Genomic DNA, 13,832 nt, shown 5'->3' on the forward strand with positions numbered 1-13,832 from the left:
GTGGCACCAGGACTCCAGACCCTGTGTTTTTCTGAACAAGGGGCTGGATGTGGATGTGCCAATTAGCTCGAGGCTCATCCTGAGGCTCACAGGTGGAAAAGGGCTGTGTGTAAATCTGCCTCCCACAGTGGTCACTTCCCAAAGGGGCTGACTGATAGCTTGGGAAACAGAACAACAACATTCCTACAGGATAGAGCACCAGGCCAGGCTCCACCAGGATGAATGACCAGTCCAGCAAATCTCTTGCATGTCTGACAGTCGGCTGTGACCACACAAGGTCACAAGGTCACCTGTGACCACACAGGTTGAGCCCTGAGGGTGCAGAGAGCAGCACAGCACAGCTCAGAGCAACACCAACCTGTCCCACAGCTGGTGAGCCTGGCCAGGCACTGGTTCAGTGACTGGCAAACAACAGTGCCTGCATTATTGCTGATGGTTTACTTAAATAATAAAGTGTAAGAACTGTGTATGTTGGTTAGGCAGAATTGCCAGCTTATTGCCTACTCTGTGTTGTGTCCAGTGTAACTGGTGTTGCTGAGAATCTAATGCTCTGTGATAAAAGCAATGGGCTAAAGTTTATGGTTGGGCTTTGCTTTTGAGCAGCTGAACATGCTTGTCACCTCAGTGGAAGGAATTTAAAGACTGCAGGACAGTGAGGCTTTCTGTGTGGCTGGGGTAATTTGCACACCTATTTTACTGCCTCTGGGTCACTCAGAGGTAGCTTTGATGTTAAAAAAAAGTAAAAATATGCCATTAACTGAAACAAAACCAGAAAGAAGAAAAGGAAGATCGAGTCCATAAATTGCTGGCTCTCCAGGTAAGAGCAGACTGATGCAGCACATCAGCTGGCACAGAAAGATGAAGCTACACATCCATTTTTCCTCTCTTTAAGGACAGCATCCAGGGCAGGCACTGGTGCTGGGGCAACTCACAGGATGATGGCTTCAGGTTGATAATACACATTTAGGAGAGAGAATTTGGTGCATTTACAGCACCGCTGTAAAGATACTGGAGTGGTGGCCTTGTACCCTCCCAGCAAAATCAGGTGGCATTAAAACAGGGGAGGTTAATGGGCCCTCTCCCAACTCCCAGCTCTGGGTGGTGCAGCATCACCCAGAACAGAAAAACTGGGAAGCGAACCCAGCAAAGCTGTTCTGCAGCAGGTCATAACAGCCTGGGTGGGAAGTGGGAAGTGGCAGCTCTGCAGGGAACACAGGGCAGGACATGGATACTGCAGGGCAGTGGTGGTTGTGACAGGCATCCTACACCTGGAACCACATCCTTACTTGCTGAGAACATCTCTGCTGGATCTCCTCTGAGGAGCTGTGCCCTGGTGGGTGGCTTATCCTGGACACAGGCAGGGTATGGAATGGAGGTCCACCCCACACCTTCGGGAACAGGCAGGTTCAGTCACTGCCGGCCGACACGATGCTCACAACACTGTCCCCAGTTACGCAGCATCAAATCGTTGCCTGAGCAGAAAAGGACCTTACATGGGCTAAATGTGGAGACAAGGAACTGCAGCACAGCTACTTCAACCTTTTCCAGCAACCAGCCCAGCTCTGGGGCCAGGGTCACCTTGAGCATCCCCCTTCTGTCACAAAGATGTCACAAAATAAGCACTATCAACCTCCAAACCATCTCGCAACAAGAAAAAAATCCCATTTGATAATAATTGTGAAACAGGTTTGAAAACATGCAGTTCCCATGAGTAGCTGCTACAGCCTTACCTCTGAGCATCCTTCACCTGGGAGGGGTACCCAGCGCCTCCCTGGGGTGCTGGGGGTCACCAGGGGCCTCACACAGCCTCGTGTCAGCTCTCGAAGCTTTTATTCTATTTGCCAGGACTCATCCCTGAAGTTCATGCAACATTTCACAGCAACTTTGTAAATAACTGAATCTGCAAGAAGCTCAGGTGACTCCTGCATGCACAGGCTTTTTCCTCCTGCAGCACTGCCCAGCTGAACAAATAAATTTCCTTTCCCAGGTAAAAACTCCCAGAAACAGTTTCAAAAGGAGGCCCAGATGTTATTTCTTTAAACACTAAGTAGTTCCTGAGAGCACTGATCAACCACAAGTGTATTTTACTTAAAGCAAAAGACAATAAAATCAAAGCTAGGAATATCTGAAGGAGAAAGCAGGTCATTATAGTAATCATGGGTTGATTTTGTAGAAGAACCCAAGTTTTCAGGTGGTAGGGGTCTGTCAAAACATCCCTTGGCCACTGCTGAGTGCTGGGCAGCAGCAAAGGGCACACGTCCCATCTCCCTGCACTCATCCTGCTCCAGAATGCTGCTCTCCTGAGAGTCTCCAGGCAAAGAGCATAGTGACTGGGAAGCCTGAAAATCCCCTTTACCTCCATGTCCTCCAACACTCCAGGTTTTATTTAGCCAAACATAAAAGGCATGGTTTAATGGTGAAGTTTTTTGTGTTTTATTGTGGTTGGCACCAGAAAAACCTTTGCTCTGTGGTATCTCCATACACACACACACCGTACACAACACTGTGGTAATACTGGTTTCTCATGATTTTTTGTTTCAAATTATTCTAAGATTTTAAAAAATACATTCACAAACTACCTTATGTTTAAACACAATTACTTCCTTCTATTTCATCACTGTACCCAAAATCCTACATTAAAAAAATAATAATCCAAGGCTGTGTATTTGTCGCTTGAAGGGGGACCAAAAAAAACCCCAAAACTAGTTATCAGTTTGCAACATAATAAAAGCTCTGGGCTTTATTTGATTTATATTTTAACCACAATGAAAATATAAAGAGCTGGTGGCAATCAGTGTCTGTGATGGGACTTGCATGGGGTTTGAATACCAGTATTGTGGTCCTATGGACATCCCTACACTCTGCAGGCTGCACTGGCCCAGCCGGAGGGTGCCTGAAGAAGGCACCCACAAAGCACATCTCACCTATGCTCCTCTGGACTCCATATCCTGCTGCAAGTCCACTGCCAGCAATCCCTGCAATACCAAACCGTGACACCCTTCCCAACGGGATGCTTCAGGTGAGGGTGGCCCATCCCATCCCATCCCATCCCCGCCGCCCCACATCGCCTCTCACCCTTGATAAAGATTCAAGTTTGACCAAGTCCTGTTGATTTAATCATTTTTTAATAAAGCCATCGTTACTGAGTACACCAAGATTGCCAGTTAAGCTCTCTATATGTCGCTGGAGGTAACAGCGCTGTGATCGACAGCGGAACAGAAAAAAAACCCAAACGAAACCAAACCAAAAAACAAACCCCAACCGAAACGAGGTAGGTTAAAACCAGCAACACAGACCTTGTTATGCGACACCCCAACACCACAGGCGGCCATGCTTGCAGCTACTGAGAAAGAAAACCCCAGATACGCACCGAAAACGGAAATCAACTGAGCAGAGTTTATAAGGACACGATTCAACCTGAACTAAACACACACACACGGTTCGGCACAGATGTTGTCTTTCACTGTATGTTGGGTAATTCCTAGGGAGTGGAGGGGGTGGAAAACAAGTAGATTCAGACCCTTGGCCGAAGAAACCACACATATATATATTTTTTTAAGCTCTTTACAAGCCCAATCCAGCAATGTGGGGAGACAGGCAGCTTGTTTCGTGGTCCCCCTCCCTGTGCCGGCTGCTCCCGCACACCAGCGCCCGGCTCCGGGCTGAGGGGCACGAGCGCCCACAGCTTGCGCCGGCTTCGGCATCAGAATCCAGTGCCCATGGCATCCTGGGAGCCGTCTGTGGCCACAAATCCCACCTTGGGGGCGAGCATGGGGCTCCTCTGACCGCTCCGCTGTCTTCTCCTCCTCCGATTCCCCGTCCCGGCGCCCGCGGCCAAGCCCCGGGGCGGGAGGGCACCTCCGGAGCAACAAGAAATGGCACCTCTGTCCCTATCAAGACACACCATTATGTGAAGATCCATATAGAAATATGGATTGACAGACTTGACAAAAATGGTAGCTGATTTTTATTAGTCTAAGGCTAGTAGTTTAGCCATTTAAAATCCATTTCCCAAAAGAGGGGAAAAAAACCTATTACTTTTTCTCTTCTTTAAAAATCCGTTAAGCCGTTGCTGCCAAAAGCAACATGTAAATGTTGGTGAAGGCAAAAGATTTCTAAAATTACCCAGCTATATGGTTATGGCCTTCATCACAAAGATAAAAGGTACATTTATTGTGCTGTCTCTCACCAGATTTAATTGGTAACTTTACAACATACTATATATTTGATGCTAGCAGGCAGACAGAATTAAAAACAGACTTTTTGACACTGTTTTCTCTCCCCGTTCTTACAAAGTAGGGGACAAAGAAAAAGTAAAACTAAAAAACAAAATAAAACAAAATAAAGGAAAACTCATAACCCACTATAACACAGCGTAATCAGGAGACCTCGGGTGGTCCAAGCGTGAAAGTCCATCCCTGGCCGCAGTCCCTGCCCCGGGGCTGGCGGTGCCGGGGGAGTGTGGGGAGGGGGTTCCTCGGCGCCCTCCACACCTGCCTCTACAGTGTTAGTCCACGTGTTTAATGTCCTTTAAATTAGAAATAATGCCATGGCGGTGAGTGCCAAGTGCTCCTCTGTTACCAGTTCATCATGGAGTTTCTGTTGAGGGTCATGAAAAACACTTGGCTGCTTCCTCCGGATCTCACCGATGCAAAAAATACCTGTTTGGAAGGAAGAAGTTATTATTATTTTTATTACTATTATTATTATTAAAAATGTCTGTTGACTCAGTGAGTGAGGAAAGCAGGAGCTGCCCCTCACAATTGGTTTCCTCTGCCTAAACCTCCCTCCCTGCTCCTTTTCTCCAGCTGACAGCACAAATTTTACACAGACACATTGCCTGGTTCTGCAATGTCCATGGAATTGAGAGGCTGGAGCTAACCCATGCAGACTGGGATCAAACTGAACCACTTATTAGTAAATGCAGTAAATAAACCTCCCTCTCTATAACTACCAAAAAGAGCAAAGTTTAGAACACCTTAAAAATACCAGCTTTATCCCGTTTTACTGCCACTGCACCATTTATTATGAGAAATTAATAAAACTGGTCTGGATCTTGCTAAACGTTCACCATGTGGGTCAACACCTGCCTGGCTTTCTTTGGAAAAGTTAGTCCTGGTATTTCAGCTGTTCCTGAAAGTAAAGCTCAGGAAAATGACTTCAGTATGTTCAAAGCACAGAAACATATCAAGACTCTGTATGGAGAACATGAGTTTTGGTGCTTCTGGCAGGATCCACCAACATTTGATCCCAAGGGAAGTCTTAAAAAATAAGAAGTTATAATTTCCAAATACTGAAGGGGACAATCTGAAGCCTCTGTCCTTTTTAAAACTAAAAATTACTTAATCTTACCAGTTTAACCAGTTCTCCAGAAAGACAAACATCTGGTTTTAGTAGTTCAAACCCATCAGTGATCAGTTAGTTCCAGTATTTTAGAAAGACCAAGGTGGTTTTTTTCTAGCTTTTTTAGAATTAAATTACACTTTAATTAAAGTTAAATTCAGCTTCTTGAGCAGCTTGACATACCCATCTGCAAGGTTAGGATACGTTTTCCTGCAGAGTTCCAGTGTAACTCCATGCCACAGGCAGGGCAGTGCTCAAATAACGAGCAGCTGTTTGTGGTGTCAAACCTAATTTACTGCACATTGTTAAACTCTGCTCTGGGGACAGAGCAATTGGTTTCTTCACTGCTTTCGTGATCATGTTCATTATGAAAGATCTCCCGGCTGCATGGTCCTGATTTATCTCGGTGAAACCTTGTGAGATGAGGAAACACCACCAGCAGAAACAGACCTTGGCATTCAACCATCTCTTCCATGCAAATAGGCTTTTTTCTCCAGCAGTTTCTCCTCGTGCCCCCCCTTGCAACATGGCAAGGGTCATCTACATGACAGCCATGGAACTCTGGTGACCCTCCAGAACAGTATTTATCAGTGCTGTCCACAGAAAAACATGAGGCTCCATGGAGAAAATAACTTAAGATACATCAAAATGTTTCCGCATCAGAGTTCAAATCAGGGTCACTTGCACACTGCTACCATTTCTCAACTTTTAGAGTTTACTTGGCAGCATCAGTTTAATGTTCAGATGAAAGAACTGGGAGAAAGTCAAGCCAAGGGAATGCAGATCTCAGCCAGAGGAGAAAGAGATCTTCCAGGCCGAGGTCTCCATCCACTGGAGAAAATAAACCGGGAATAGGTTTATGGGCACTGCTTATTAAACAGGACCTTCAGATTAATTATTAACCTCAAGATAAACCAGACTTAAAGTCTAAAAGCACCCTGCGGCTTAAAGCACGGATACAAGCTTTGAAGTGGACTTACCTTATCATTTCTTTCACATAGAAACTTTAACCTTTGAGCTCGCTTGTGCATAAATACTCCATCCAAATGTCCTGTCTCCACTGACCGGATTTCAATAGCTTTCTCTCCCCAGCCCATTATTTGATTGGAATGAATGTAGGCTGTCAAAAGGAAGCGTTAGGCAGGTGTTACAACTTGTGTTGAGTTAAATATTACGCAGAATAAGCTCTCATCAGTTGTTACTCAAAGCCTATGTGGATCAATGGCAGAGCTCTGATGGCCAAGCAGGTGCCCACAGGGACAGCAGCCTTCTCAGAGCACTTTTCATCCAGAAATTGTTAAGCAATTTGAACAGAAGCAGCATCACTTCTTCAGATTTCAGGGAGCGAGGAGCTGGGCAGTGGTTTGCCTCCATTGGCTGTGGAGCTGAGCAACAGCAGAGCCAGAAGAGCAACCCAAGTGCTCCCAGCTCCACATCCAACCCCTCTTCCACTCAACACAGTATCCCACCAGTGCAATGGCTTGTATTATCTTATACTTATACTCAAGACAAACCAGAGCTCAAATCTTCAAGGAGTCCCTTGCTTTTATTATGGAGGACCAAACTGTAGAAATTAAGCAACTGCATCTCACAGCTGGTGGAGGGAAATCTCCTTTGATAAGCAAAAGCCCAAATGACTCCATCTCAGCATTCTCGACTCCTCATCTTACTTGTCACTTGTATTTTAAGCAGGAGAAGAGGAAGGGTTGACCTACCCACGGAAGTAGGCATTTCTCCCCACTGGAGCACCACATCTTTAGTTATCCGTCCGTAGGTGTTCACATAGACACCTTCATCCTCGTAGCACACGAGCATCTCCATCCCGTCTGTTTTAGGCAGGATGACAATGGCGTGAGGAGTAATATTGCCCTGAATCTGCAGGCAAAATAAACCCTGAAAGTCAGAATTACATTGAATGGAGAAAAGGGGAAGGGGGAAGGGAACAGAGCCTTGGGGAAAAAAAAAGCCCAAACCATCTTGAGAACAAAGCCCTCCCTCCATTCACCAAACAGTCACTGGCTTTCAGAGATAAGCTTGAAGGGGAATAAACTGTCATGTTTACCCTACCATCAGAGCTGTCTGACATGGCAAGGATAAACAGGTTTAGTAATTACAGACAGATCACAACATATACGCCCCCAAGACTGATGGCTGACACTTGGCTGGAACACAAATAAGTGACTGAGTCAATGAATCCATCTCCTGTTCAAATCAAGGTAAATAAACCCAGAATTTTACAGGCAGCCCTAGGGAGGAAATACTCCTATTTTTTAGCAATCAGTCTCTCAAGGGCAGCTGCAGTGACTTTCCACCCATGTCTGGCCTTCCATAGCTAAGACAACACAAAACCATCCCAAACTACCCTGGTATTTCTCCCTATGCTCTTGCCAGATCTCACAGAGGAGGATCTGATGCTTGGATCAGATTCAGCAGTTTCTGGAGTTCTTTAGTGACACAGTTTCTCCTACATCGGTTAATCCTGGGCCAACAGCACGGATACAGCTTCAATAAGCCCTACAAAACCCTAGAGAGAGTTCCATTATTGCTCCATGCAGTGTATAGATTCTCCTTTCTGTGGGACATGGCAACCTTAAACCTGACTGCTTGGGAACAAGGACAGAAATAGACTGTGTAAATAATGAACATGAAGTATGTGATAGCTTTGAGTCCTCTTTAAAAGTGGCTATCAATGAGGACAGCACTGGAGTATGTCACACCCATCACTGGTCACCATTTGTGAGGCACCAAGAGCCTCTCCAAACCTTGCTGGTGACCCACGTTACTCATGCAGCAGCGCTCCCTCGTGTACTCACGTGAGATGGTATATAGATATCATAGGAGTTCCCAGAATCCACATCAATCACATGGAAACCAGTGTGTGATCCAAAGATAACCTTGAGCCTCTGACCCTCTTCTACAGTGAGGTCCACGAGCAACGGCTTGTGCTGGAGATCTGCAAAAGACTTTTATAATCCCTTCCGTGAGTACCACAGAAAACACACCAACCCCCGCAGCAGCAGCCTGATGCGGTTCCCAAATCGTGTTTGTCTGACTGTGTCTCCTGCTAAATATGTGGTTAGTTTTATTCCTGCCCCTCTGTTCCTACGTCAGCTGCCTCAGAGGGTATTACCTGCTCACTCCAGCCATCCCAGCAGATAAGTGCTCACCCTTGCCAAGCACAGCTCCTTCCCACAGGAGCCTGAGGTCCGCACAAGGATTTGATCTCTAAAGGAAAGCGACTGCTCAATTTTATGTGAGTGTGTGTTCAGTCAGCAGAGATCTGTGACCACCCACTTCCCCCCTCTTGGCAGGGATCACCACTCTGGTTTGGGCTGCTGTAATGAGTCAGTTTAGCAAAGACCTGTTTTTCTCTGCTTGATCTAACCTGCTGGATGCAGGCTGGGACCAGCTCCCAGCCATGGATCGATCCAGGGCAGAGTATCTCTCCATGACTTAGGTGCTCGGCAGGAGGGTGAAACACCCCCAGAGAGAGCAAAGAGCTCCTGGCTCTCAGTGCAAGGACCACTTTGACTCCTGATAGGGAAAATCTGTGGGTGGTATTTCACTCTCTCTCAAAAGATCCCTGCCTACAAGGCAAGGAAAGGCTGTTCATCCCCCCAGTCTGCAGAAGCAGCACCAAGAGCACCAGCCAGCATCCTCAGAGCCCACAGAAGCTGGATCCCAGGCCATTTTGATGCTGCTGAGCTCTCCATGTCACTGAGCCCGTTTATTCTGGCTTTTGTTCAGAAAAAGCAAATGTGACCTAATACTGAATAAGCCCATTTGTGTTGGAAGGATGCAAAATGAGATTACTCAGCATGAACATGTCCACAAGGCATCGCCCCTTGTGACTTGTCTTTGCACAGAGTTTAGGATGAAAAGTGCTCTGAAGGACTAAGTACAAAATGCCTGTTGGCAGGTTGTAGAGGAGAAAGGTCTCACTGAGGAAACCAAGGAAAAGGGAGAAAAAAAAGAGAGAGAAAGAGTGGGTCATCCTCCCAAACTTTGTCTTGAAACAGAATCCACACTGCAGAAGGAGAGAGGACCTTGCAAAATAAAAATGGAAAATCATGCCAACCTATTTTTGTCCTGTATGTGAAAAATTAGTCAGAGGTTAAAAAAACAAAACAAAACAACTAAAAAAATCCACAAAAAACCCCCACCAAAAACACCCATCAAAATCTCCAACTCAATTTTACTCATATGCATTTGATCAGCTTTCTGCAAACCCCTCAAATAAAGCCTGCCAGCCTAAGCTAATATTAACACTTCATTGTTAGCTGTAATCAGAATATATCCAATCTCTTCAGCCAACATGGATCCCATCTCTCATGCCTGTCAGGCATTCTGAGGAGCTCAGCTACATAAGCAAGAAGCTTTGCTGCTCTGCAGTGTACAGAAATCTCATGTATTTACAATTACTGAGTGTATTCTGGTTAAAAGACAGACATACCTTAAATGCCATAAACTTGTGATATGGTTTTGGAGCCCAGGCATAGATCTCTACAGCGTTCTTTAAGGCAATCACCAAGAACTTGATCCTTTCATATTTCACTAAAATAAAAATAAAACCCATTTTAAAAACATTCACTTTCTTTCCAAAAAGACTGAACAACTCATCTCCAGGAATTGCTTCTCAGGCCATCTCTCTGTTGGTTCTCATTAAGTAAAGTGTCCACCTAACACAGACAGATGAATTCCAAATTTATCTGTGGCTATGGTCTACTCATACTTTTTAAGATAAAATTGTCAGGTCAGACCTAAAACTAGAGAATAAAAATGCATCTCTTCAGACATTTATTTCCAGAGAGGCCACTCACCGACTTTGTAGTGGATGCATCCTTCCAGGTCCCCGACTGTAATCCAGCCCTGCTTCTTCTCCACCTCAGGGTCATTGTGTAAAATCCTGTTTCTCAGCCAGGACAGGTAATACACACGCAGCTTGTTCTTCTTTCCTGTTGGCACAGGAAACATCCCTGTCAGAGCAGAGCCCATGTGCAGGGGGAGTCTTGAGGTTTCAGTGCTTATTTTCACTCACAAGATGATAAAATTCAAGTTAGTTTTGTGATGAAGTTGAAAATAATAATTCAGCTATTGTGTTAGGTTTTCCTTGGAAAGAAACACATGGAAAGCAAAGCCCAGACCTCTGTCTCCCAGACTGCAGGCGGACACTGGAAAAGCCAGGCTTTTGCTTCCCGTAGGTGGGAAACGTTCCTTTTCCTATAAATCAGTGTTCACGGTGAGATGGTGGGGCACAGCAGGATGCTGACCCCAGCTCTCTTACAGCTCAAGGTTCATCCAACCACTCAGCTACCTGGTTTCTTTCCTTTTCTCTCCTTCATACAACATTAATTCCACCCTGGAGCTGAGACATGAGCTCCTTGGCCTGCGACAGGCACCACTGCTTGCCAACGAGCCCAGAGCTGGGCTCTGCAGTGCTGAGGGGCTGCCAAAGTTCTGCACGTCTGCCTGCTCTTGGATGGCTGTGATCTGGCTGCAAACCTCCCTGTGGCTGCAGAGCCCCTGCTACAGGGACAGGACACAGCTCACATTGAGCCCGGTGGGACAGGATCCAAACCATAAACCAAGGGCTCTTTCTGCTCACGGGTTTCCACAAGTCCCCAGGACTCATTCTCAGCATCATCTTGGGGTTTGGTCCTCCCCCCATTCATCCTCCAGCTGTACTAAACCCCTTATTCCTACAGCTGCATCCCCAAAACCACAGGGGAGCTGCAGACCAAGGTAAATGACGGAGCAGCAGGTCTGGAGTTCTGTCTGAATGGAGGGAGCAGGAATTTGCAGGTGAATGCAGAGTGAGCCCAGGGGTGTTAACAATGTGAAAGTAAACAGAAGGATGATATCAAGCAATTTTCCTAACGAACATTTATCTTGTTGCCCTCCATGAGCTTTGTGGGACAGGTATCAGCAGGAGAAGGCTCTGCCATCCACGTGTTCCAATGGGGCTGCTCTGCAGGGAGATTGCCACGTGCTCTCCGAGGAGACTGGACTACAGAGTTTTTGCTTTATTTGCCAGAAATCACCCCATGAGCCTGACATGAGCACTCTGTAGCTCTTGGCAGAACACAGGGACAGTGACAAGCCCATGGCCCTCACGATGCTTGTGGCACCTCAAGCACAGCCCTGAGCTGGAGCCCTGAAGCTGTGGATATTTTTTCCCCCAGCTAGAGCCAAACAAACTAAAAGCAGAGCTCTCTGCCCTCTCAAGCTGTACCCTGTACCTCCCCTTCCCTGCTGAAGGAGAATGGAGTGCTGCAGGTAAAGTGGAGCCAGCAGGTGAAGGGAGCAAACTACTCTTGGAGGCAATTCTTCCAGATTTAACTCATTTGATTCCGGAATAAACCACCTCCAGCTCCCCTGGGAGCTTCCATCAGACACTGGTGGGCAGGTTTTGTCTGAGCTGGGACTGCTCAGGGCTGAGCAGGGGAGAGCAGGAGAGGAGCACCTGATATTGTCACGAGGACGTTGAGGCCCTCGAGCACATCCATCTGCTGGAATCGCCGTCTGTTGATGAGGTTGTAGACCTTCCCTTGCCCACTTCGGTCCAGCAGCATCAGGCCATTTTCTGTGCCCACCAGCAGATTCACACCTGAGGAGGAGAGGGCAGGCAATGGGCACCAGGAGCTGCAGCTGCTCCCAAGGACGGCACCCCGAGCTCGTCTCTGCTGCCCCACGAGTGTGACCGACCCAGCCAAGGCTGGGGTCTTCCCAAGGACAGGAAAGGGTTACAACACAGGGACTCAGGAACATGAGCCTTGCCTGGGACAGAGAAGGGCCAACCAGAGGCAGGGGCTCAGCTCTGTGATGGCACATTCCCATTTCCCCACCAGCCACAGGCTCCGGGGAGCTCTGCTGAGGGTACAGCATGCTCAGGGCTTACCCCACAAAGCAGCACAGAGTATCTCCGAGTTGAAGCGCTTCTTGTACTTCCGGATCTCCGGGGTGTCGCTGTGGGGACGGATGTTGGTGGGGTTGACGTTCACCACCGAGATCTTACGGGCTTCGTTCAGCTTGGCCTGCTCCTGCCTGAGCAGCTCGCTGGTGAACAGGGCTGGCAAGGAAACACAAGAGGACAGGGGGGTGTGATGGGTTAACTGTTCTGCCACCTCTTTTTTTTGGGATAGAAAGACAATACGGGTTTTATTTCCTGATGGGGGAGTCATCACTTTGTTACAAGATATCAGTTTGCCCAGGCAGATGGGAGTGGGGACTTCTGCTGCTTCCTGTTTTCTCTCAGACCCTTCTGGTGGCATTTAACTGGTGGGGGAAAAGTTGGATGGAAACTGGAGAAGGCAAGGATGCAGACACAAGCAATGTTTGGACAAGACTGAGTGAAATGTGAAACAGGTTCAGTGGGGTTATTCGGGCTCCCAACCTGGTTTCCACAAGACCCTTCTCTCTCAGACTGGCCTCATTGCCTCCTACCAGTAGCAGATGACTCCTCATCCTCATCTTCATCTTCATCAGTAGGTGAGGTCTGATACACTCTGGTGTCCACAAACGGGGTGAAAGAGGCTTTGGTGCTACTTCCCATACCGTACTGGAAAATAAACATCAAAGAGAGAGCTCAGAGCACAGAAATAACAGTAATTTTGTGTGTGAGTGTACATGTAAGACTTTCTAATTAGCAAACACAGTGTCTGCCCCTAAGGTGCCCTTTTCGAGCCCTCTATAAACATCTTCTCCTCCTCCCCATCTAACTAATCAGAGAAAACATTAAATTGGATTTCTGTGTGTCTGTGAGCAACAGAAAACAAGAGGAGCAGGGCCTGGCTCTGCTCTCTCCTCGCAGGCAGAAGCACAGCCATGACACTGGTTAGGGAGAAGCTGCAGGGCCAGAGGCAAAAGCCACCACAGGCAAAAACCAACCAAGAATCACAGAATTGTTTAGGTTGGAACAGACCTTTAAGATCATCAAGTCCAGCTGATAACTTGCCTGCATCAACACACCTGCCTTAAAACCCGCTCTGGGATGTCAGGCAGGTGAGTGTTTGCTTTTCCCACCGTGCAGCCAAGGGTGGTGGGACCCTGGGAAACCTTGGCACAGGGCAGCTGAGATGGTTTTAAACTGCCCAGCATTTCAGGTGGGACTGCAGAAAGAGCCATTTCTAAGCTAACAAATCTCAACCTGAAGGTATTGCAGGGAATGTCAGAGCCAATACTTTGCTGAGGGAATTTGGGGAGGAACAAACTGCAACATCACGTTGCTTTCTTTTTAAAACCACTGCTTTGTTAAGGCAGAAAACGAGGCTAAGACCTTCTTCCTAGCAAAAGGAAATCCTTGCCTTGGGAGTCGAAATGATGTGATTTCCCCCCTCTGTTGAGCAGCTTATCCTTCCTACTCCATTATTTACCAAGGACATGCTTTATGGATGAGCTCCATTTAGAGCTGTAACAGCAGCAAACCCCAAGTCACTCTGCAGCAGCACTACTGCTCACGTTTTTTTTCCCTGGGAAATTGCGCCTTCATT

General features: G+C 47.1%; 1 protein-coding gene across 10 annotated transcripts in view; it reads right to left on the reverse strand.

The window, feature by feature from the left end:
- Window positions 1-3,108: 3,108 nt before the first annotated feature.
- TNIK (TRAF2 and NCK interacting kinase) overlaps window positions 3,109-13,832 on the reverse strand; it is a 153,141-nt gene continuing 142,417 nt past the window's right edge. For all 10 annotated transcript variants that reach the window (XM_032697640.1, XM_032697639.1, XM_032697636.1 and 7 more), the window contains 9 exons: window positions 12,787-12,901; window positions 12,242-12,412; window positions 11,807-11,950; window positions 10,164-10,298; window positions 9,797-9,897; window positions 8,157-8,306; window positions 7,059-7,218; window positions 6,324-6,463; window positions 3,109-4,661 (listed from right to left, as the gene is read on the reverse strand). In XM_032697640.1, coding sequence (XP_032553531.1) covers window positions 4,578-4,661; window positions 6,324-6,463; window positions 7,059-7,218; window positions 8,157-8,306; window positions 9,797-9,897; window positions 10,164-10,298; window positions 11,807-11,950; window positions 12,242-12,412; window positions 12,787-12,901 — 1,200 coding nt within the window. In that variant the 3' untranslated portion in view covers window positions 3,109-4,577. The remainder of the gene's footprint in view (window positions 4,662-6,323; window positions 6,464-7,058; window positions 7,219-8,156; window positions 8,307-9,796; window positions 9,898-10,163; window positions 10,299-11,806; window positions 11,951-12,241; window positions 12,413-12,786; window positions 12,902-13,832) is intronic.

The sequence above is a fragment of the Chiroxiphia lanceolata genome, chromosome 10 (assembly GCF_009829145.1).
Source record: "Chiroxiphia lanceolata isolate bChiLan1 chromosome 10, bChiLan1.pri, whole genome shotgun sequence".
NCBI lineage: Eukaryota > Metazoa > Chordata > Aves > Passeriformes > Pipridae > Chiroxiphia > Chiroxiphia lanceolata.